We start from the raw sequence: 24,711 nt of genomic DNA on the forward strand, positions 1-24,711 counted from the left end.
TTCATGCCCAAGCCCCAGGGGCTGCCAGGCTGGCTCTGGTGTCCTCAGGCCGGTCTCAGAATTTGGCAGCCTGTGAATCAGCCCGAGTTCTCCGAATGAGGGGGGTCCTGGGCCCGGGTGACTCACGCAGGCAGCCAGTTCCCCTCAGGCCACCTGCCGGCCAAGCAGGCGCTGACTAAGGCGCTTGAGCTGGGCCAGAAGTGAACCAGATCGCACGCAGCCTGCATGGCCGGCCCCCCTCCCTCATAACCAAGCGGGAGCCCGGGGTGCGGGAGCTCTGCCACGGCGTCCCTCTGCTTTGGGGTCTGTGTTTTTCCATCGTGAATTCCTCCCGGCGCTCCCTCTGCATGGGTCCTTCTGTGTCTCTCTTCTTCCTCGCCCGGAACTGAGAGGCCTGCCCTTGCCTTTGCTCCCCACGCACAGGCCCTGTGATGTTACCGGGCTTCTATTACCGTCTCGATCTTTACCATGTTTAGGGGACAGGGATCAATATCTCATGAGGTCATGTAAAGCCTGACACTGTACGCCGGAAGTGGAGGCAGCGTGTCCTGCACTGGGCCAGCTGTGGTCCAGAGGCTGCTGGGGACGTGGCTTCTTAGGCTCTGACTGCAGCTCCCTTCGGAATGTGAAACGTTTCAGTTCCCCAAACTATCAGAACCGGAGCCCTTGTGTTCTCTGGCCCTGTTTCAAGAACTTGGTTGATTGTTAAGGAAATTCTTTGGCCGGGCTTTTCTCTTAATATGGTAATGCCTTCTTCACTTTGGTGCATTCCCTTCAGGGGGTTGGATTAAGGCTGTTATTTATGGTTGGACAAAGCAGTTCCCAGGTTGCTGGGACTGAGTTTGTAGGTACCTCACTGGGAATGTCTCCGGTTCCCTTCACTGGGGGGCCATGTATGGTTCCTGACAGTTTATGGAGGTGTAACAGTGTGTTAGAGTCCAGAGTTGGCCAACCATGGCCTGCAGCCCAATTCCAGCCCTCCATCTGCTTTTTGTTTTTTGTAAATAAAGTTTTATTGAAACACAGCCATTTATGCCCCTTCTTTGTGCGGAAGTCTGTAGCTGATGTTGCCCCACAGCAGCAGAGTTGAGCAGTCAGGATGTGAGACTATGGCCCCCGAGGTCAAAAGTATTTACGTTCTGGGCTTTCACAGAAGAACTTTCAACCCCAGTGTGAGGTGACCCCACCTTGTCCCAGGGAGGCTCCTGAGACCCAAGCGAAGCCCTGGGAAAGGACAGGGAAGCCGATCCCACTCGCTCTTCCTTCCGGGAGGGGCTGTGCTTCTTAGCTGCTGCTCATGCTTCCGCTGGGCCCCACGGAACAGACAAAGGCCTTAGTTTTGCCCATTTCTCTGGAATACCAGCAGAGAGTTTACATGAATTTCAAGATGTTTTGCAAATTATTATCCAATTTCAGTCCTAATGCTCAAGGTCTGGTTTGTTCATCCTTTCAGTAAGGAATAAGTTATTCCTTATTCATTCACAGATTCTGTAAATATTTATTGGTCATCTGTCTTGGCCAAACACCGTGTTAGGTGCTGAGGATGTATCAGCAATGGGTGAGATTACAATGTAGCGCGGGAAACAGCCAAACTGGGATAAATGCAGTTGTAAGTACAAAGAAAGACAAACAGAAGGAGAGGTGGAAGGCATTGAGGGCTGGGCAAGCCTTAAAGGAAGCTCAGAAGGTGATAGCTGAGCTGAGGCAAGGACAGTAGAGCCGACCTGGAAGAGTCTGGGGACAAGAGCTGCCTAGTCCTCCTTTTCTGCCCAGGCTGGAGGATCTGGATTTTGGACTAAGTGCAAACATATTTTCCCAGCAAGTTTCTTAGAGCCCTCTGGAACACAATCCATTAATTCTGAGACATGGTTTCTCTGCATATTGTCTATATTTCTCATTGGCCTTGGTGCTTTGGGCCCTTGCTGGTCAGACTCTGAAAAGTTCCAATTTCTTTAGTAGTCAATCTCCTGAGAGTCTGGAACTATAAAGAGTTCCTAACAAACTGGTCACCTCTCATTCATGGCAAGATAGATGCAGCTTCTCAAAACTGGTTTCCTAAAACCATCCCGATGACTTTCTATGTCAGGGAAGAAATAAGACAGTCTGGTGAATTGAGGACTGACTAGTTTAATAAATGTGCTAATTAACAAGTCCCTTCTGTTAATTAAGGCACCAGAATCTGGTAACAAGAACATGGAACCCATGGTATTTCCCTCTTTGCTTTGGCTACCAGGCAGCTCATAGAAACCACTGACCCTGTGATTAGAATATTCTTTATTTTTCCTCATTTTATGTCATGAATATATACTGATCAACTTATTATAACATGCCTTGTGTCATTAACATCTCAAATTATTTTTATACAGAAGAAGTTATACATCTTAAACAATTTTTTTCACGACTTTTGGAAGGAATGATGTATCCTGGGCAACTTCTCTGCATGGGACTGCACAAGCTCTAAGTGTTCCTGGGGAGTGAGGAGCCGGGGTGCCTTCTGTTCAGTCAAACAGGCACTGAGTGGCTGCTGTGGGCTGAGTACAGAGTGAGACAGCGGCCTTCCCCGTCGGGGAGCTGGGGGGCACAAGCCCTTCCTTTCCTTCACTGCAGCCCTATAGACGGCTGAAGACCAGGCTGCCTCCAGTCAGTTACCTGGACTGAAATACCAGGCCTGGGCGAAACCCGCTTTTAAGGTCTGGTTTATTCATTCTTTCGCTTACTCACTTTCACATTCACAGATTTTCATAAATATTTACTGGCCGAGCACTGCTATAGCGGCGTCAGCCAAGCTGCGGTCAGTCCATCGGCGTGGAGGACCGAAGGGGCTGATGTTAGGGGAAGACCAGAGTTACACTTGACGGAGACAGTGTTCTTCCTCCTCTGCTGCCACAGAATGTACACAGCCACCGGCAGCTGGGCTTCCATGTAGAACTGTTGACATTTTGTGGTTTAAACGAGAATAATGGAATATGTGAAATGTCAGCATTTCTTGGTATAGCTTAAAGGAGGCTAAAGCTCTGGTAGTGGCGTGAACCACGGCTGGAGGAAGGCTGTTTCCTTTGCCCTTTGCCTTCCTGTTTTCCATGACTGTCTCCTGTCTCTTTCTCTCCATCTCCCCCACTTCTTTCATCCCACCCCAGCCCCACTCTGCAGCTTCTCCCGTCCCTGTACAGTGACACTAATATGTCATTTGGAGAAACAGATGGTGGCCCCTTGATGCTGCCATTTTTCTGTGTGTGTTGGTGACTCGGCGCCGTGGAGCAGGTCCTTCTTGCATTGGCCTCTTGGCCTCCTGGTCGTGGCCCCCCGACACCTGCTGCATGCAGCCACCTTCCCTTGCTCATGCCCATGACCTTGTCATCACTGATAACTTCCATCCTCTCTAATCAGAATCCCGGGCCATCTCACTCTTGGCCCACCATCTCCTCCCCCAGCAGGGCTGCTTTATGGCCATGTGACCTGGGTACTTACAGGCCTGATGCTCAGAAGGGCCCAGTGCTTGGGGGTGTAATGCTGTGGGATCACCTTCTGAATTTTAGCTTTGAATTTGTGTTTCCTAAGTGAAGTCGCATGAGACAGTGGAGTTTGTGCTGGGCTTGCAGGCCTGGCTCATCACTGTTCCTCCTCCTGCTGCCCTCCCACCTCCCCAGGATGGTTTCGCAGCCTTCTCACTCTCCTGGCCCCGCAGCTATCACTGACACCCTCCTTCCTCCAGGGGGCATAGGCATGGGGAAAGTTGGGTTTGTGGTTGCACACCCTGTGGCATCTTGGGGTAGCAGGTGGTGGCAGAGCTCAGGCAATGATGCCACGGGGCTTTCTCCCTCCCCATCTAGGTACCTAGTGCAGAAGGAATTCAATGCCCTTGGAGATCATACATCCTCTGAGGTTGGGTGGTGGGCCCCTGGGATGGGGAGATGCCTGGCTCAACTTCCTCAGCTCAGGTTGGGCATAGTGCCTGGGTCCTGTCCAGCAGCCGGTGGGCAGAGCCCTGAGTCCTGAGGCTCTCTGGGTCTGCACTGGCCTCCGTAATATCTTTGTGCCCCAGGGGAGTGCAACAAATCGTAAATAAGAAGCATCAAAACAGATTAAGAGAGAGAGAAAGAAAAGACTTTATATTTTAGTACCTTTAATGGCACTTTTTATGTGCTTAATGAACAAGAGACGTACATTTTTATTTTGCTTTGGGCCCTACAAATTACGTAGCTGGTGCTGCCCCTAGTAAATCAACTCCCCCAAATCTCAGGTTCCTCTGGGCCCATGGTTCTCTGATCTGTCCTCTTTCCCATTGGCCCTCTCCCGCGTGGGCTTGCTTCCCTCCTCACTCAGGCTGGGTCGCTGTCACCCAGGCAAGTTGTAGATGTTGACATCCCTATAAATGCCTGTGGGGCCCAGTTTGTCCTTCCTTAGGACAAGTACAAGTTCTATAGTGCTGCTTCTTGCCGGGTGTGGGGGATGTGCTATTTTCCCCATTGCATATTTTTTAAAGAAAATGAGAGGTTAGCTTAACTGTTTCCAGAAGACACATCAAGTCACTCATTTGAGCTGCAGCCAGCTGCTGCAACGTGAGCCTCTGAAGCCAACTTCACGGGACCTGCAGGACCAGCCTGGAAGCCCCAGCTCCTTGAAGATGAGTGTGCGGGGCGCTGGCAGATGCAGTGACTTCTGCAGATTCAGCAACAAAAATATTTCTCTTGCTTTTCAAGGAAGAGAAAGAAGGAGTTGACTTGCCATATGAGGTTCAAAAAAAAAGTTGCCAGTTTTTCCTTTATTTTATTGCTTCATTTTATTGCCCTTCTCGCCAAGCTTCAGGGAATGAGGTTGCAATGAAGTGAGTGCTCAAAGTCTGTTAGGCAAAACCCAGTCTGCCTGAAGCTGAAATATTGATGGGCTATTGCTTTCGGGTACTTTCTAGATGATTATTGGCTGAGCCAGCATCTGGAGAATTCTAGAAATGCCCTCTCCTCTTACGACTGTAGGAGTTTGCAGGAGTCATCTGACCCCATTGGAGAGTTGTATGAAAGTTGTGTTAAGGACTTTGGTGCCTTTTGATAGTACCAACTTAACCATTGTCTGCTAATAGGTTTTTTGGAAATCAACTTCGGGATTTCCAAAGATCTGGATTTTGGAGATCTTCTGGAAAGAACTCTAAATTGTCAGAGGCAGGATGACCTTGGACATCACCAGGCTCAATTCTCTTATTTAACAAGTGGTAAAACCAAGACCCAGAGAAGTCAATCAAGTGGCTCAAGGGGATAGAGTGAGTTCATACAAAACCAAGACCTAACCCAAATGTCCTGCTGCCTGGGACAGCGTGCTCCCAGGATCTGTGGAGGCTGAGGTGGCATTGTTTGTGCATACGTGTGTGTGTGTGTGCACGCACACTCATGTTGAAGTCTTCATTTCTGCACCACCCTTGGTGGATGCTGGACGATAATCTCAAAGCTGGCAATGAGCCTGTGGGTCTTACTTAGCAGAGACCCAGCTTTTCTTCCCTGGGGGAAATCCAGCAGTTATCCCTAGTCTACCCAGAGGCTGCAGGGTGCTGCACAGGCCTGCCTCCCTGCCCTGTCCTGGCTTGCCTGAGGCTAATGCAGGCTCTGCCAAGGGAGAAGCAGTGCGGCCCAGCCCTCACCCTGAGGGTGCACAGAGGTGCTTCCTCTGGCCAGACTCTATTGTGACTAGTCTCTGCCTCCCCCATTGCCCTGCTGTGTGTCGTCTCTGCTCTTGTCTGCCTGGTGGAAAGGTCCTGCTCTGTGGGTGTCTGGGCAGCGGGCAGAGGGGGTTGGGGGGAAGAACACTGGGATTGGAGGCTGGAGGATTGTAGTCCTGGTCCTGCCACCACCTGGACCAGCTGTGGGAATGTTGGTTCCCTGGTGAGTGGACAGTGCCTGTCCCGTGTCCTACAGAGGGGCTGGTTGTGAAGGCCAAGGGAATGACAGAGCAGGAGGCATGTAGGGCATGCACACGATGGGGGAGTTTGTCTACACTGGCCAGGCTCTGTTTGGACCATGCACTGACCACCCTGGACATTTTGTGACCATTGCTTTCCTTGGGGGCAGACTTCCCCTCGTGCCCGCCCCCAGCCCCCAACCAAATCCTGCAGGGAAGAGCGTAGGCTTATGAGAGTCCTCTGCGACCATTGTAGGTGTTGAGATCACTGCTCTAAATGAGCCATTTCCCCACAAGCTCCGGTAGACTCTCATGGCCGTCCTCCTCCCAGCTGGCAGGGCCCCGGGATTGTTTTCAGTCCACCTTGACCTACCCCATTCCTAACTCAGGCAAACCCTGAGGTGCCTAAGGTTGTTACAGGGGCCATGTTCCCCCCACCAGAGGGTGGCTGAGGATGGCCTTGCTCCCGGATGCCGGCTGATGACCCGCGAGGGGGAGATGCTGGGCTCCTCTGGGTGGTTTGCTCTTCTGACGGCACACGGGGGAGAAAAGACCCTTTTACTCCCACTGGGCATCGTCCTGTCTTGAAGGGCCTGGACTGGTGGTGGCCGTCGAGTGACCGTGAGATCAGGCTAAAGGAACTAGACAGGAAGGAGACTCTCGATGCCCTGGAGCCTTTGAAGTGATCAACCCTTGCACCACCCTGCCTTTGAACAGATGGATATTCACTCCATTTTGAGTTGGGTTTTCTGTTATTTGAAGAAAATAACTCCCTAATTGATACACCCAAGTCATTTTGGTGTTGATTTCTATTTAGCCCTAATGGCTAAGCTGCCCACAGTGATGGAGATTGGGGTTTTAGTCTCTTTTACTGCTGTGTGACTCTCCACCTATCAGACTGCAAGCCTGGAGGGTACAGGAGGATTTCATTGATCTTTGCGTTCGCTGTGCCCAGAGAGCAGGAGGTGCTGAGCCACTGCTGGTCGAGCAGCTCTCTCTTCATGTCCACGGTGTTTCTTGGGAACAGAGCTGCCCGGCCAGCTGGTTGTTACTTGCTTGTCGTAATCTAAATGAATGGTAAGCGCCTTCTTTAATCATGCTATTACCAGCCTCTTCCAAGTTTTAGCGTTACGTCTACCACACAATGAGTGTCCTGCCTGCGGCTGGTATTTAACCATTTCACACAGACATGGTAAGTCTGCAGTCCACACCCAGGACTTCTGACAGCCTTACCCGGGCTGTTTCCCATCACCTTGGGTGGCAGTGGGCTGACAACGCAGGGGTTAGAGGGATTCACCCTGTCTTAGAGTCGCCCTCATTGACTCTGTTGTGAGGATGTCATTCATTTAGCCTTAGGGAGTCACTTGCAGGCTGTGGGCGGGTCTCCTCCTTTCTGCTGGCTTCCCCCCTTCCTGTGAGCACGAATGTGAACTCAAGAACTGGCAGTGCCTTGGACTCACCTTCTTCCGATGTCCTTGATCCCAGAAGGACTTGGGCCGAGCCTGCTGTGGGTGCTCCGACTCGGAGCCTCAGAGCTCTGCTTCTGTGCTACGAGCTCTCAGCCTCACTGCTGCTTTGGTGCCCACACTGCTGTGCCTTTTCATCCCGACTGGTTGGCGAATTGGACTCGAGGAGCCACATGCCCCGGTTCTGCCTCCTCGCCCCCTTGCCCTTCCCACCTGCCGGGTGGAGGATGGATGTCTGTGCCTTTACTTCATAGACGTGCTGCCAGGCTCCCGCCAGATGGTGAGGTGTGGGAAGCGGCTGCTAGGAGAGGGGCTGGCATCTCCAAGATGGCCTGTGGCTGGTGCTGCTTCTGAGGGAGACTCAGACAGAGGGTCTGTGTCCAGGAGCCTTGAGACGGCTTTGATGTGGGTGGCGTGGAAACAGCCTGAGGGGAGAGCACAGGATTAAGCCAGGACCTGGTGTTTCCCATCTGCAGGTCAAGGCCGAAGCGTGGCTTTGTGCTTCCAGCCATATCTACATTTCATCTCCCCCAAGCTCCTCTATGGAGCCTGTGTCTAGACAGCTGTGGAATAAGACGCTAAATTACTGAGTAGAAAGCTGGCCAGCAGAGGTATAGCTGCCCTGAGCAGACGGACCCGAGGTGGGGGTGGAGGCTGAGATGAGCCCTACTTGGATTTGGGACAGGTTGGAGAGCCTGATGCTTGCGAGGCCAGCAGCACCTGCGGTGAGTAGGGGCCAAATGGCCCCCAAAACGCATCTGGAATTTGCGGAGAGCCGTAAATCTTGCCTGGCCCACCTCACTGCTCCATATCACTGCCTTGCAAAGATTCCTGCCTACATTAGAATTCCAGGTTAACACATGCTAGGAGTGCAGGTCTGAAAGTCGGGAAGCCTGTTCTCTTTGCTCGCCAGTCTGCTCTTCATTAGGTGTGAGAAGCCACTCCATCTCTGCGCCTCAGTTTCCACACATCTATAAAACATGGGGCAACCCGCCCTGACTCCCAAGGTGGTCATGAAAGTACTTGCCTTCTGAGAGGGGAAAGGTTCATCAATTCAGGCTTCCGGTCATAACTGCTCCCATCCGCCGTGTGCCCATTTACTCATTTCTGTCTTATGATTGTCCGTCATTATCTGAGATGCTTGAGTGAATAGAAACTTAAACAAGGTGATACTTGGTGTTGCCCCCTGGTGCAGGTTTGACTACCTGGCCACATGGACCCAGATTTCCTCCTGACGTGTTCTTGGTTCTTGGGGAGACTCTGGGCTTGTAGCCTTGGTGTGCACATGACCAAGCCCGAATGGTCCCCTGCTGTGGGCGGCTTCACCATGCTGGAGGCCCCTGGAGGCCCGGGCCTCCCCGGTGAGTGGGGCTGGATATTCGCCTCCCCTCGCAGGGTCCCTGCTCTGTCCTCACAGCTCTGCGCCCTGAAGCATTTGCTTCCTTCCCTCGTCCTCCAGGCCTGAGCTCAGACTTGGGAAAGAAGAACTCAGCAGGGTGTTGTCTTTAGGCCCCCTTACCTTCAAAACCTCCTGGTGCCTGGGAGCCTGGGCCCAGCACCCCTCCTGGGAAGTGGAGGTGGGGGGGCAGGGATGGCAGCGGAGAGATGCTAATTAAGATCTCCACCGGGAGTCCTGCCACGTAACTTTCTGATGTGGTTCCCTGTTTGTGGCTGAGCTGATGTGGGCTGGGCCCACCTTCCTATGTTTGAACTTGATCTCTTGCCTTAAAGTCGGTGAAAACCAACTGTTATCTTGGGCAGCAGGGAGGACCCCCCGGGAGCCTTTGCTGCTCTGTCCCCTTCCTGCCCCTCCAGCCCAACCCTGGAGGCTGTTCCCAGGCTCTGAAGGAGCAGCAGTGACCCCAGCTGCTGAGTGCATGTCGCCAGCCCTGACTCCTGCTTGCCTCCCCACTGTGTCTGTTGGATGAGGTCATTCCTGGCAGGGGTGACTGGCTCAGGCCCAGGGTAAACAGGCTGTGCTGAGCTTGCTGGCGTGCCGCCGGATGCCCGTGAGCTCAGGGAGTGCTGGGCTGCAGACCTGCCCCCATCAGAGCAGCACCCTGCACCCGGGCCCAGGTGACCCCATGGGCAAAAGTCACTGTCAGGGCAGACTGCACCACCGGCCTCTCCTGCATGGAGAACTGGGTGACACGGATGAGCTTGTGGGCTGTTAGTTGGTAGGATTTCCTCCACTGGATTTGCATGGACCTGAATACTAATAACAATAATCAACACATCTGTTGCTTACACATCCCACTCACACGATGTGTAACACGAGCTCGGTGCCATTCAAAGAACTGTTTGAATCTTGTCACTTAATTCTCACAACTAACCAGTGAGATAGGCTTTTCTTCCCATTTTTCAGATGGGAACACTGAGGACCCGAGTGGCTGTAAGCTTAGGCCAGGATCTAGTCAGGCAGCCCGGCCCAGGGTCTGTGCTCCTGCCCACAGTGCTGTAAGGGGCCTGCCAGCGCCTGCGAACCGCGGGCGTTACTTCTCATCAGTCCAAACGTCCGTCTTAGGTCTTGGATCCTTTTTGCAACATTCCTTCTTCCTCCATGAACGTTCTGGCCCAGCATCTCCCATATTTGGGGTGGGAGGGGTCTTTGTAGCACTGTACAGTGGGTGAGACAGTCTGGCTTTGGGGTTACCACGTTTAAATCCCTGCTCTGTCTCTCGCTCTCATCACCAGATATTTGGAGCCACAGTTTATCTGTTCAATGGACTTCATCCACTTTGGTCTGTACCATCCCTGACAGGAAACACTGGTTCTCACCTGCCCCACCCTCCTGGCCCCCCTTTCTTCCTTCTTTGAGATGGACACACATGAGGACTCTTGACTGCACTTGGTTGGCATGAAGCCTGGGCTAGGTCTTCGCTCTCTGGGCCTCGTCCACGTTGTTTGGCACAGCTGCTCCTTTTGACTCAGGGAATAAAACTGAAAGGAACTCAGCGTTTGCCTGGGGGGAGGAGAGAGGGGCGAGACCCACGCTTCCCCGACAGGAGCCCGGCCCTCTGCAGCCCTGCGGACTCGAGCTGGCTTTCATTCATTCCTTTCTAGTTGGAAGAGTGTTTGGGGCTCCTGGCTGTGCCCGGCCTTCTTAGGCACCATGCTTGTTGGGTCAGTCAGGTCCCTGGTGGGTGATGGGAGCACAGGTGGGTGATGGGGAACTTCTTCAGATAAGGAGGGAGCCCACCTCTTGGGCCTTGGCATCTGGGCACCCTGGGTGCCTTGCTGTCTCGGTTCCACCTTTGCCCTTCGGCAGAGCTGCCACAGACTCAGCGCAGAGACATCTGGCTGAGTCGGTGCAGTGCCGGCCCCCAGGGCTCCCGACTCTCCAGAACCTGGGCGGATGGTAAGTGGGGGCACATTCCCCCTTTCCCTTCTGCCCCAGGGTCTGTGGGCTCAGGATCCTTCTGGGGGGGGCTTTATTCTCTAAGAGCACCCCAGGCAGTCTTGCACCAAATCCAAAACGTGTCTCCCTCTGTCTCGGTCTCACATTTTCAGAACAAGTCTGTGCTAATAGCTTCAAGATGTGGACAGACCCCGAGATGACCTCCAGAAACCCTCCCACACGCCCCTTGGCGTGCAGCTTCACGTTCATCGGTTACAGCGGGTGGGAGAGAAGCAGGGCCCTTGGCCTAGGGAGGGACGCTGGGCCTGACCTCAGTTTCCCTCAAGGCTTGGGGAATGGGAGTGACCTGCTATTGCCTGGCACCCACGACCCCTGTGCCTTTATCCACTCTGTTAAGCTCACCACCTGCAGCTATGCCAACCTTGTGGTTGCAGGGAAAGCTGCCTGTCCTGCTGCTTGGCCGCTCCTCAGAGCTGCGGCCAGGGGAGTTCGTGGTCGCCATCGGAAGCCCGTTTTCCCTTCAAAACACAGTCACCACCGGGATCGTCAGTACCACCCAGCGCGGTGGCAAAGAGCTGGGGCTCCGGAACTCAGACATGGACTACATCCAGACAGACGCCATCATCAACGTGAGCCGTGGCGGCCGCCCACCCGGGTCGGGGCAGGTTCTGAAAGTCAGGCTCAGGAACTTGGGAGGAGTCAGTGTCCCAGGTGCTATCCAGGGAGTTCCCTTTGACCCCCTCAAGAGATGAGGTCAAGGGCTTGCCTGAGCCCATTAGCAGTCCATGGGGACTTCAGATTTGCCAAGGTCTGCAGCCTGGGGGAGCTCCCCAGGCCACCTGAGGGGAGTTGTTTTGTAGCTCTGTGGCAGGAGGGACACCCTCTCAGGCACAGCCCTGTAGCCCCAGGAGGTGTAGGCTCTGCTTTGGGGCACAGTCTGAGCATTAGGCCTACACCACTCCGTGTCTAAGGAGGCCAGGTCTTGCACCACAAAATCTCGTAAATGGATCTTTTTAAAATCACGTTTTTCCACTCAGCTGTCTCCCACAGGATTGGCGTTTCTGTAAAGCAATGTATTTTTTTCCTCCCTACATCTGCTTAATAAATAAGGAACAGTGAGGTTTGTGCACTCACTGCCTCTGATAGGTTTTATTCCCAAACTGGCTTGTGATCTGCATGAAGTAATGGAAATAGAGCACACGGCGTGGCTTTCCAGCCCCCGCAGCCGAGGGATCTGCTGTATAGATCTGAGACGCTGTGGCTCTGGAGCAAGTGGGTGCCAACCTCCTGCCAAGAGAAGGAAGCTGGGTTGGGTATTTTAGGGAATTCGTAGTTGGCCTCTGGGCTTTGGACAAAAGAAAAAGTTTCCATTTAAAGCATACCTAAAACGTTGCTGAAAATTGTTAAGGTTCTTATTTTTGAGCAAAATATTAAGTTGACAGAGACAAAACTCAGGCAAGAACCGTTATCAGGAACCTGCGAGGCAGGAAAGTAGCTTGTTGGGACTATGTGGTGACACAGACTCATAACGTTTTAATTTTTGCTTAATTTCAGTATGGGAACTCGGGAGGACCGTTAGTAAACCTGGTAAGATCTTCTCAAATGCATGTGCATGCTTTTTTTTTTCTTTGCAGAACATGTACTTTCCAAAGCCCATTATCTAATTCTTTTCATGGGAACTCTGTGCTTATACTGTACCCGTGCACGTGACCCTTCTCATCTTTCCTACACAGAGGAGGGTGTGTGGAGTTGAGGGTTGGGATGCCAGGAGCCACGCCTGTGTTTCAAGGTTAGCAGTAAATGGAGTGGAATTCATGTCCATCCAGGAGTCCCTAAAGGAGCACTTCTGGCCTGTCACAGAAAGGCATGTCCTTCAAATGCAGCCTCCAGGCTGCCCAGGGAGCTGGCCTGGCCCTCCCACAGCCTTGGTCCTGGATGACCAGGAGCCCTCCCTCAAGGCCTGGCTGGAATAAGGACTTACCCCACCCACAGAGATGTAACTGACATCTGTATTTAAATACAAAAGCATGAGAGGGGGAGCCTGAGAACCCGACTGTCAGCAAGCATGCGGCCCAGGGGTCAGCCAGCTCACCTCTCATGTGCAGGGGATGAAATCGAGGCCAGCGTTAGCAAGGCCCAGGAGAACAGGGCCCACTGCATAGTCCCTCGGAGCTGGGGACTGAACTCTCAGTGCCGCAGCAAGTGGGCGAAGAGTGATTTATACTTTCTTGACAGTTTTCCCTTCTAAGGCCAGGCTGAACAAACCACTTGACAATAGTTTTGAGAATAATGGCTGAATGGCGGAAGGTGAGCCTGTTATTCCAGGAACGTTTCCCGTTGAGTGGCGTTCACCAAACTGTGGATTTATCTTGACTGGAAGCACACCCTGTCGACTGGCTTCCTCTGTGATTTAAAGCCAGTCTGGGACAAGCAGTGGAAACAAGGGGTGTCTGTGTTCCCACTGCCCCCTGCAGCCCTGCTCCTGCTGCTATCTGAGATGGGACTGCATTTCCCTAGAAATGAAGCATGCGGGTCTTAAATCTCCCAGATGTCAGCAGAGGAGTCTTAAGATCGTTGGAAATGGGAGAAGCCGGAGGGTGTAGACAGCCGCCTAACAGACTCAGAGGTTTTGGAAACATTCCTGGGAAAGGAGCACATACATGTACATCTTAAAGCTCCCCGTCATGTGTTCCATTGTGGAGCAGGACCTTACTTAGCCCAAGCCTAGGCCTGAGCCCCTCCCTCCAGCTCCCCCACCCACTCATTTCGGATGAAGCACAAACGCGTCTTTCATGCACATTCTCCATTCCCTTTTGATGCGTGTGAATCCTTAGGTAAGCCTTCATGGATCAGTCATTCATTTCCATCTTGCTTTTCAGGACGGTGAAGTGATTGGCATTAATACCTTGAAAGTGACAGCGGGAATCTCCTTTGCAATCCCATCTGATAAGATTAAAAAGTTTCTAACCGAGTCCCATGACCGACAAGCCAAAGGTAAGGCAGGGCCCAGGCTGCTGAGGCCAGGAGATTCAGGCCCAGGGCCTGGCTGCTCCTCTGCGACTTGGGGCCGGAGAAAAACACCACACCTGAAGATCAGCAAAGCCTTCCCTATCAAGGAGGGAAACGGAATGCATGTTAGAAGGCCCCTGATAGGAGGTTACAGATGTTTGACCATTTTTTGACCTGTGTTGGTGAACATTTCATACAGTTTAATCTAAAATATTTCAGGCACACCCCCTAGGAGATTTCTGTGCATCATTTCACTTTATTAAATTCCTTTACCCTATCAGGCAGGAATTACTAACCCCATTTTACTGATGAGAAAATTGAGATTCAGGGAGATCATTCATTTTACAAATGCTTATTCACCCATCTGTTTGGGGGCAGGTTCCATGGCTCAATAGCATCCCTTGTAGGTGTGTTGTTTACAGTCTCCTTGAGGTGGGTAAGGATGACAGTAAACAAAGAAATAACATTTCAGGAAATAGCAGGTGCTTCCCAGGACATGAAGCAAGAGTGCTGGGCTAGGAGTCAAGGGGAGGGGCAGCTAGTGGGGGCAGTAGGACCAGGAAATGTCTCCCAGGGCGAGGCCTCAAGGAGAAGGAGCCAGCAGGCAGGGATGTGGGAGTGGAGAGCAGAGAGGCGGGTGGATTCAAGGCCTCCGCTCTGGTCACAGGTGGGAGCCCTGGACCCTGGACCGGGCCCTGGGGCTGGAGTGCAGGGAACATGCCGAGTCACACATGGGTGTGGAAGGAGGCGAGTCAGGGTCCCAGCAGGCCATGCTGAGGGGCCTGAGTAGCATTTCAGCTGCACTGGGAATGGGAGTTCACGATCTTTGAAAGGTCCCTCAGAGTCGGGACGAGGCTCTGCTGGAGGGGTGGGGCAAAGGGGTCACATTCTGGATTCCTGGGGGAATAGAAACCTCCTCGGGTGTCAGGATGAGGCAGGGAGGAATCGAGGACCATTCCTAGATTTTCGGCCATTAACCAAAATGACAGGACTTCCTCCTGGTCTCATGACGCATAGGGGTCCAAACCAGAATTTGAAACAACTTCAGCATATCTCCTATGACCCTGACTTTACATTGAAATGGGGACTTGAACCTCGTGACGGCACTGCTGTCAACTGGCTGACCTTCTGTTGCCCTTTTGCTGTCATACCAGGCAAAGCCATCACCAAGAAGAAGTACATTGGCATTCGGATGATGTCGCTCACATCCAGGTGGGTAAGCGGGACGTCTGTGTCTAAGTTTTACATTTATTTATTTATTTTTAATTGTAAAATATTTTTTTTTAGATGATTATTTTTTATTGAAGGGTAGTTGACGCACAGTATTACATTACATTAGTTTCAAGTCTACAACACAGTGATAAAACATTTATATGCATAATTCTAGGTTCCAGCTATCACCCTACCAAGCTGTTACAATATCTTGACTATATTCCTTATGCTATACATTACATCCCGGTTACTTATTTATTTTACCATTGGAAGTCTGTCCTTTTTTTTTTTTTTTTTTTTGTGAGGGCATCTCTCATATTTATTGATCAAATGATTGTTAACGACAATAAAATTCTGTATAGGGGAGTCAATGCTCAATGCACAATCATTAATCCACCCCAAGCCTAATTTTCGTCAGTCTCCTATCTTCTGAGGCATAACAAGTTCTTACATGGAGAACAAATTCTTACATAGTGAATAAGTTACATAGTGAACAGTACAAGGGCAGTCATCACAGAAACTTTCGGTTTTGCTCATGCATTATGAACTCTAAACAGTCAGTTCAAATATGAATACTCATTTGGTTTTTATACTTGATTTATATGTGGATACCACATTTCTCTCTTTATTATTATTATTTTTAATAAAATGCTGAAGTGGTAGGTAGATACAAGATAAAGGTAGAAAACATAGTTTAGTGTTGTAAGAGAGCAAATGTAGATGATCAGGTGTGTGCCTGTAGACTATGTGTTAATCCAAGCAGGACAAGGGCAATAAAACATCCACATATGCAGAAGATTTCTCTCAGAACAGGGGGGGTGAGGTTCTAAGCCTCACCTCTGTTGATCCCCAATTTCTCACCTGATGACCCCCCTGCGACTGTGCCTGTCTTAGGTTGTTCCTCCCTTGAGGAATCTTACTCGTCTCTGGCTAACCAGTCATCTTCCGGGGCCATACAGGGAAATGTAAAGTTGGTAAGTGAGAGAGAAGCCTTATTGTTTGAAATGGTCAGCTTTTTATTTCTTTGCATATTTATGCCCTGTAGCTTCTATGCCCAGCATTTGTCTTGAGGTATCTTTACCACTTGGAAGAATTATGATACCCGGTAAATTTGATATGAGGCACGAATTCTATTTAAGGGTTGTAATTAGGAAGGAAGAAGAAAAGCTATAGAAGTAGCAGGCAGAAGAAAACACGGGAAGATTGATTATTTCTTTGACATATCTTCTTGTAGAGTAACTTCAGCATGTATAGGTTTTAAGCTACTACTTAAATTGCACACACATTAACATAATAGGAGTATAGTTACATAACCAAAGCATACCTGTAATTACCAGCCATCTCCAGTGAAACCAAGAAAACCAGTTAGGCACCTTAGGCATTTGTGAAAACTTATCTATGATATGGTGGATATTGTCCAACTGAACTTGAACAGTCTGAGAGAAATCAGACAAATTAAAACAACCCATTCCTGGGGAATGTTCACATCCCTTATGTTCTTTTAACAGTAAATAGTCTGTAGTTGTAAGATTTTGGAGTGCTACAATTTGCACTTCTCCTAATTCTTGGTTGAGTTCCAACAGTATAGATCCAGTCAAATTTGTTGTTTTACTGTATGCACAGGCCAGCTTAGATATCTCCTTCATTCCCATGGCAAGTCCAGGAGCTGGTGGGATGAGTGCATCTACAGCTGTAGCAGTGCGTGGATCTTTGTTGGGGTTTTTTGATGATCATCTTCTGGCATGAGTCTTCCAGAGAGTGCTGATGTTGGAAGTTCTCTTTCATATCATATCTTAGTTCATTTTCGGGGTAGCCCAATTAGGCTTTGATCTTCTGTATAAACGCAAACAGACCCTTTGCCTACACTTTTATGTGCCCTTTATACCCTTGTGTAGAACTCATTGGAGGTTACCATACAGGAACTGCCTTTTTTTTTTTTGTTTTTTTTGTTTTTGTTTTGTTTTTGGTATCACTAATCTACACTTACATGACGAATATTATGTTTACTAGGCTCTCCCCTATACCAGGTCTCCCCTATAAACCCCTTTACAGTCACTGTCCATCAGCATAGCAAAATGTTGTAGAATCACTACTTGCCTTCTCTGTGTTGTACAGCCCTCCCTTTTCTCCTACCCCCCCATGCATGTTAATCTTAATACCCCCTACTTCTCCCCCCCTTATCCCTCCCTACCCACCCATCCTCCCCAGTCCCTTTCCTTTTGGTACCTGTTAGTCCATTCTTGAGTTCTGTGATTCTGGTGCTGTTTTGTTCCTTCAGTTTGTCCTTTGTTCTTATATTCCACAGATAAGTGAAATCATTTGGTATTTCTCTTTCTCTGCTTGGCTTGTTTCACTGAGCATAATACCCTCCAGCTCCATCCATGTTGCTGCAAATGATTGGATTTGCCCTTTTCTTATGGCTGAGTAGTATTCCATTGTGTATATGTACCACATCTTCTTTATCCATTCATCTATCGATGGACATTTAAGTTGCTTCCAATTCTTGGCTATTGTAAATAGTGCTGTGATAAACATAGGGGTACATTGGTCTTTCTCATACTTGATTGCTGCATTCTTAGGGTAAATTCCTAGGAGTGCAATTCCTGGGTCAAATGGTAAGTCTGTTTTGAGCCTTTTGATGTACCTCCATACTGCTTTCCACAATGGTTGAACTAACTTACATTCCCACCAGCAGTGTAGGAGGGTTCCCCTTTCTCCACAGCCTCGCCAACATTTGTTGTTGTTTGTCTTTTGGATGGCAGCCATCCTTACTGGTGTGAGGTGATACCTCATTGTAGTTTTAATTTGCATTTCTCTGATAATTAGCGATGTGGAGCATCTTTTCATGTGTCTGTTGGCCATCTGTATTTCTTTTTTGGAGAACTGTCTGTTCAGTTCCTCTGCCCATTTTTTTAATTGGGTTATTTGTTTTTTGTTTGTTGAGGCGTGTGAGCTCTTTATATATTCTGGACATCAAGCCTTTATCGGATGTGTCATTTTCAAATATATTCTCCCATACTGTAGGGATCCTTTTTGTTCTATTGATGGTGTCTTTTGCTGTACAGAAGCTTTTCAGCTTAATATAGTTCCACTTACTCATTTTTGCTGTTGTTTTCCTTGCCCGGGGAGATATGTTCAAGAAGAGGTCACTCATGTTTATGTCTAAGAGGTTTTTGCCTATGTTTTCTTCCAGGAGTTTAATGGTTTCATGACTTACATTCAGGTCTTTGATCCATTTTGAGTTTACTTTTGTATATGGGGTTAGACAATGGTCCAGTTTCATTCTCCTACATGTAGCTGTCCAGTTTTGCCAGCACCACCTGTTGAAGAGACTGTCATTTCGCCACTGTATGTCCATGGCTCCTTTATCAAATATTAATTGACCATATATGTCTGGGTTAATGTCTGGATTGTCTATTCTGTTCCATTGGTCTGTGGCTCTGCTCTTGTGCCAGTACCAAATTGTCTTGATTACTATGGCTTTATAGTAGAGCTTGAAGTTGGGGAGTGAGATCCCCCCTACTTTATTCTTCTTTCTCAGGATTGCTTTGGCTATTCGGGGTCTTTGGTGTTTCCATATGAATTTTTGAATTATTTGTTCCAGTTCATTGAAGAATGTTGCTGGTAGTTTCATAGGGATTGCATCAAATCTGTATATTGCTTTGGGCAGGATGGCCATTTTGATGATATTAATTCTTCCTAGCCACGAGCATAGGATGAGTTTCCATCTGTTAGTGTCCCCTTTAATTTCTCTTAAGAGTGACTTGTAGTTTTCAGAGTATAAGTCTTTCACTTCCTTGGTTAGGTTTATTCCTAGGTATTTTATTTTTTTTGATGCAATTGTGAATGGAGTTGTTTTCCTGATTTCTCTTTCTGTTGGTTCATTGTTAGTGTATAGGAAAGCCACTGATTTCTGTGTGTGTTGATTTTGTATCCTGCAACTTTGCTGTATTCTGATATCAGTTCTAGTAGTTTTGGGGTGGAGTCTTTAGGGTTTCTTATGTACAGTATCATGTCATCTGCAAATAGTGACAGTTTAACTTCTTCTTTACCAATCTGGATTCCTTGTATTTCTTTGTTTTGTCTGATTGCCATGGCTAGGACCTCCAGTAATATGTTAAATAACAGTGGAGAGAGTGGGCATCCCTGTCTAGTTCCTGATCTCAGAGGAAATGCTTTCAGCTTCTCGCTGTTCAATATAATGTTGGCTGTGGGTTTATCATAGATGGCCTTTATTATGTTGAGGTACTTGCCCTCTATTCCCATTTTGCTGAGAGTTTTTATCATGAATGGATGTTGAACTTTGTCAAATGCTTTTTCAGCATCTATGGAGATGATCATGTGGTTTTTGTCTTTCTTTTTGTTGATGTGGTGGATGATGTTGATGGACTTTTGAATGTTGTACCATCCTTGCATCCCTGGGATGAATCCCACTTGGTCATGGTGTATGATCCTTTTGATGTATTTTTGAATTTGGTTTGCTAATATTTTGTTGAGTATTTTTGCATCTGCGTTCATCAGGGATATTGGTCTGTAGTTTTCTTTTTTGGTGGGGTCTTTGCCTGGTTTTGGTATTAGGGTGATGTTAGCTTCATAGAATGAGTTTGGGAGTATCCCCTCCTCCTCTATTTTTTGGAAAGCTTTAAGGAGAATGGGTATTATGTCTTCCCTGTATGTCTGATACAATTCCGAGGTAAATCCATCTGGCCCGGGGGTTTTGTTCTTTGGTAGTTTTTTGATTACCGCTTCAATTTTGTTGCTGGTAATTGGTCTGTTTAGATTTTCTGTTTCTTCCTGGGTCAATCTTGGAAGGTTGTATTTTTCTAGGAAGTTGTCCATTTCTCCTAGGTTTCCCAGCTTGTTAGCATATAGGTTTTCATAGTATTCTCTAATAATTCTTTGTATTTCTGTGGGGTCCGTTGTGATTTTTCCTTTCTCGTTTCTGATACTGTTGATTTGTGTTGACTCTCTTTTCTTCTTAATAAGTCTGGCTAGAGGCTTATCTATTTTGTTTATTTTCTCGAAGAACCAGCTCTTGGTTTCATTGATTTTTGCTATTGTTTTATTCTTCTCAATTTTGTTTATTTCTTCTCTGATCTTTATTATGTCCCTCCTTCTGCTGACCTTAGGCCTCATCTGTTCTTCTTTTTCCAATTTCGATAATTGTGACATTAGACCATTCATTTGGGATTGCTCTTCCTTTTTTAAATATGCTTGGATTGCTATATACTTTCCTCTTAAGACTGCTTTTGCTGTGTCCCACAGAAGTTGGGTAAGTTTTACATTTAAGTAAACCTGAACTTCAGAAAGCTGGCACCACCACCCCAAAAGAGAAACCTTACACTGCGTTAAGACATCTCAGTCTCTGGTTAAAATTAAGTAACATTAGGAGAGAGAGGAGGGGCCATTAGCCCTGGCTTCCTCTTGTTTTATCCTCCATTTTTTTTGTGTTCTGAGCAGGTCCTTCCTTCTAGAAGATTCTGCCTGCCTCTTTGATGGCAGGCCTGAACCGCAGGGCGGGTCGGTCACTCTCCCTCCTGCCTTCCTTTCGGCTCCTGTCCTGTTGGAACCCACAGTGCGGGAGTGCCCCGAGCACTGCCCTCAGGCCTGGGGCGCCTGCCTTTCCCGGCTCTGCAGGGCGTGGGCTGTGGCCCCTGGAATGCCGGGTGGGCCCGGCCTGACCCGTGGGCATGTTTTTCCCAGAGCTCATGGAAGTTGTGCCATGCGGCTGCCAGGCTCATAACATAGTGGTGTTTGACTTGATGAAAAAATCTGGGTAATCGCAATCCTGGTAACTAAGAGCATGGTTGAAGGTGTTGTACGTGAAGTAGGCAACAAGCAGGGCACATCAATATAGGAATTAACACTTTAATTAGTATAATTAATTAACTATTAATTAATGGTGAATACATTACTACAGTTTCTATACACCTTAGGAATGGTGGTATGTTTCCTAGCACTCAGAATATGGGCTGATTTGCCGAGACTAAAATGTACACCAGTTATTTGCCTGGGAACTGGGGGAGACGGAGGTGTGGGGAGAGAACACAGGCCCTGGGGTCTGGCCTCCTGGGTTCTCATCCCGGCTCTGCTACTTCCTGGCTTGGACCTTGGGAAGGACGTGACCTCTGAGTGCCTCAGTTTCCTCCTCTCCAGGATGAGGATAGCAGGGCAGGCATTTTGATGTGTGGTGAGGACTGAGCATCTTAAAGGCTGTCAAGGCTTGGATCAGTGGCTGGTGGTGATGGTCACTGGTCACAGTGACACTAGCCACTATGAGTCCTGTGCTTGCTGTGCACCAGGCATGGGGCCAGGTGCCGGACTTAGATGATCTCATGGAATCTTCACAAGAACCCATGTCACAGAGTATTGTCATTGCCCCCCTATTCTGTAGGTGACGAAACTAGGCTCAGAGAGGGTTAGCAACTGCCCACAGTCACATTTGAAAAAGTAGCAGAGCCGGGGCTCCAAACCAGGCCGATGGCTCTACTGGAATGGCTCCTTAAGCTACTGGAACTACTATTAAATAATAAGCAAAGTTAATACTTATAATGATACAGCACTTCCCTGCCTGTCAGCCAACAAACCTTTTACTCTAGTGGGCAGGCAATTTAAAGTTTAATCAAAACTTCTGGAGGAATTTAAAGTTAGAATCAGGGACAGGAGGAGAGGCTGGTTGGGTCTCAGCAGAGGACCTCCCCGGTTATGTAAGGTTAACACCGGTGTATTTTCTCCTGAGCAGCAAAGCCAAAGAGCTGAAGGACCGCCACCGAGACTTCCCAGATGTGCTTTCAGGAGCGTATATCATTGAAGTGATTCCTGACACCCCAGCAGAAGCGTGAGTTAGGAGGACTTTCCCTTTGCCTGATGTCCCGGGGGTTCCTGGGTGCAGTGGAGTGGGGGGCATGCTCTTTTCACATGGGCTCAGGTGATTGTGAGGGTCCCTGACAAAAGGTCCATCCTACTGGTCCAGATGCCCCACCTGGGTCAGCTCCAGACTCATCAGGAAAAGGATCCTTCCTACCTTCCAAAGACCTCACTTCATGAGGGGTCATCCAGATGGAAGAACAATGTCAGACTTGTTGCGGGTCTCGTAAGACCTTGGGCAGTGGTCCTATCCTGGATTTTGGGATGCATCTCCTCCCAAAGCCTTCTCTAATTATCCTGTTATCAGTCAGGCCCGTTACCTGTCCACCCCTCTAGAAAAATAACCTAGGTGACAGCAAAGTAACGTGAAAAGAAGTAGCTTAACCAATAGTCAGGGTTTGATTCCTGCATTGACATAATGTCCAGAGAGAAGGGCTAGACCAGGGCCGGCACACTGTTCCCTGGACCCAGATCTGGCCTGCTACCTGCTGTAACACAACCCAGAAACTAAGAATAGAATTTTCATTTTTAAGTGGTTGAAAAAAACGTGAAATAATAGCATTTTATGACCAAATTATATGGAATTCAAATTTCAGCATACATAAATAAAGCTTTACTGGAGCATAGCTATTCCCAGTAGATTATATATTATTGTCTAGAGTGGTTTTTGGACCAGAACGGTAGAGTTGAGTTGTTGTGACAGAGACCACAGGGCTTGTGAAGCCTGAAATATTTCCTATCTGGCTCTTTACAGAAAAAGTTTGCTGACCCCTGTGCTAGACCATTAGCAATTTGATGCACACGTGAGAGCTAAACTTACAGCAACAATAACAAAAGGAAGTGTCTCATCAGAGACCCAGTCTGTCCTTTCCTTAGGAACTTCTCTCTGAGTTGTGATATCCATTACAAGCAAGCTGTCCAAGGTCATGATACATGGTAAATGGTGTATGGTACCGTCTTGCCTCCTTTGAGGTCAGTCTGTCATAAGATCATACATTTCTGCATGATCTGGTAGGTATTTCTTGTCGGCATTTCTGCAATGGACTTGATTGCAGATTTGGCCTAAAAATTTCAAAAGGAAATAATGCCATCCATTGCTGGTTTAAACTATTTTCACATAAGTTGAAAGCCCAATCTGCTCTGGGTTTTTAGGTTCTAAATTGTGCCTCTCTCAATACACACTGATCACCTTTCATGGCAGTTGACCAGAGGAACGGAACTGTTACCATTGTGTTTCTCTTTGTGTTGCAGTGGTGGGCTCAAGGAAAATGATGTCATAATCAGCATCAATGGACAGTCGGTGGTCTCTGCCAATGACGTCAGTGACGTCATTAAAAAGGAAAGCACCCTGAACATGGTTGTCCGCAGGGGCAATGAGGACATTATGATCACGGTGATTCCTGAAGAAATTGACCCATAGGCAGAGGCATGAGCTGGCCTTCATGTTTCCCTCAAAGACTCTCCAGTGGACGAAGCACGGTGACTCTGGGCTGGTGGCATAGGACACCCAAAACTCGATCACCGGGTTGCTTGTTGAACAGAAACACCCTGGCCAACAGAATCCCTCTTGATAGTTTGCAGACCAAACAAATGTAATGTTGTAGATCTGCAGACGGAAGCTTGCCCTTCTGTATCCTATGTATGCAGTGTGTGCTTTTTCTTGCCAGCTTGGACTGTTCCTGCTTAGACAGTCAACACTTGTCTCCTCCCTTAACCAAGTCGTCATCTTAGTCCAACTAAGGCAGTTGATGTAAAGCATAGGTGAGAGGAAGGCCCCATGGGAGCCAGCGTGGTGCCAGGTGTGTTTATGCTTCCCTCCAAGTCTGTGCCCAGAGGAGGTTGATGCTGGAGACCACAGGCAGGTGAACGCTGGCTTCCAAAATGGCCAAAGTTGCCTCTTTTAAGAATCTCCTCAGAACTGGGAGCACAATGACTTTGAGTCTGAGCGATTAAAATACTTCTTCATACTTAGCTTTCTGGCACGCTTCTTGTCCTTTCCTGGGAACAGCTGGTTGCAGTCTCTTGAAATGATTATGTCAATGGGCCCCTCATTAAACCACATCGTCCACGAAGGGTTGAGCCCGAAGTCCTACCAATTATCTCAAAATCATCCTATGGAGTTTACCAGTGTTATTAACAACTGTGCTTGGCCACTCTGGCTTAATAAAATAGGATTTGGGGAGAGTTGCATTTGCATCTGGAGCTTTTCAAACTGAAGAGAGTCTGTTGATCCCATACGTCATGCAGTAGTCAGTCAGCAAAGACTTTCTGGGCCTCTGCTGTGTGCTGGGCATGGTACTAAGTGTAGAGGGGTCAGTGCAAAGCAGGGTGGACCCGGGCTCTCCATTTCCAGAACTTCAGTTGAGAAACCATGTCTCTTTCTGAAAGGGAGACAATTCAGGAAACCAGGACATGACCCAAGACCTATCCTGTCCCAAGTCCCCAGAAAGCACAGGCTGAAGCTGACTCCAATTATCCTGGGCTCTGAAAAATCTAGGCCTTATGTCTTGGGGGGTTTAGATCAAGGCTTCCCTCCACATATCCCTTAACAGGTGCAGCCTTAAGCAGCTGTAGGCACTTCTGTCTCCATGAAAGCTTCCTGGAGTGTGGGAGGCTGGACCCAAGCAAACTGTTGCAAAATTTTAGGTTGGAAGTTAGCATAGGACTGAGTCCCCACTGGAGGCACATTCCAGAGAGGAGGCTGTTTACACCAAGAGCAGAGGGTAAAAGGCTTTCTGATTGTCAGCACTCAAAAGGGGGGCCTTGGACAGGATGGAGGTCAGTTCTCTAGATTGAGAGCTTAATCCTCCTTCAACCAAGAGATCTCTAGTGTCCAATTCATAACTAAAGAGACTGTGGAAGTTTTAAATGTAGCAGTGATCCAGTTGAGCAGGGCCCTCATCAGTAGTGACA

The 24,711-nt window shown here is 48.6% G+C and overlaps 1 protein-coding gene across 1 annotated transcript in view; it reads left to right on the forward strand.

The window, feature by feature from the left end:
* Positions 1-23,769, forward strand: part of HTRA1 (HtrA serine peptidase 1) — a 49,711-nt gene extending 25,942 nt beyond the window's left edge. Inside the window, exons 4-9 of the mRNA XM_036898791.2 lie at positions 11,145-11,339; positions 12,265-12,297; positions 13,590-13,704; positions 14,874-14,931; positions 21,674-21,769; positions 23,050-23,769. Coding sequence (XP_036754686.1) covers positions 11,145-11,339; positions 12,265-12,297; positions 13,590-13,704; positions 14,874-14,931; positions 21,674-21,769; positions 23,050-23,218 — 666 coding nt within the window. The 3' untranslated portion in view covers positions 23,219-23,769. The remainder of the gene's footprint in view (positions 1-11,144; positions 11,340-12,264; positions 12,298-13,589; positions 13,705-14,873; positions 14,932-21,673; positions 21,770-23,049) is intronic.
* The last annotated feature ends 942 nt before the right edge of the window (positions 23,770-24,711 follow it).

The sequence above is a fragment of the Manis pentadactyla genome, chromosome 8 (assembly GCF_030020395.1).
Source record: "Manis pentadactyla isolate mManPen7 chromosome 8, mManPen7.hap1, whole genome shotgun sequence".
NCBI classification, from domain to species: Eukaryota; Metazoa; Chordata; class Mammalia; order Pholidota; family Manidae; genus Manis; species Manis pentadactyla.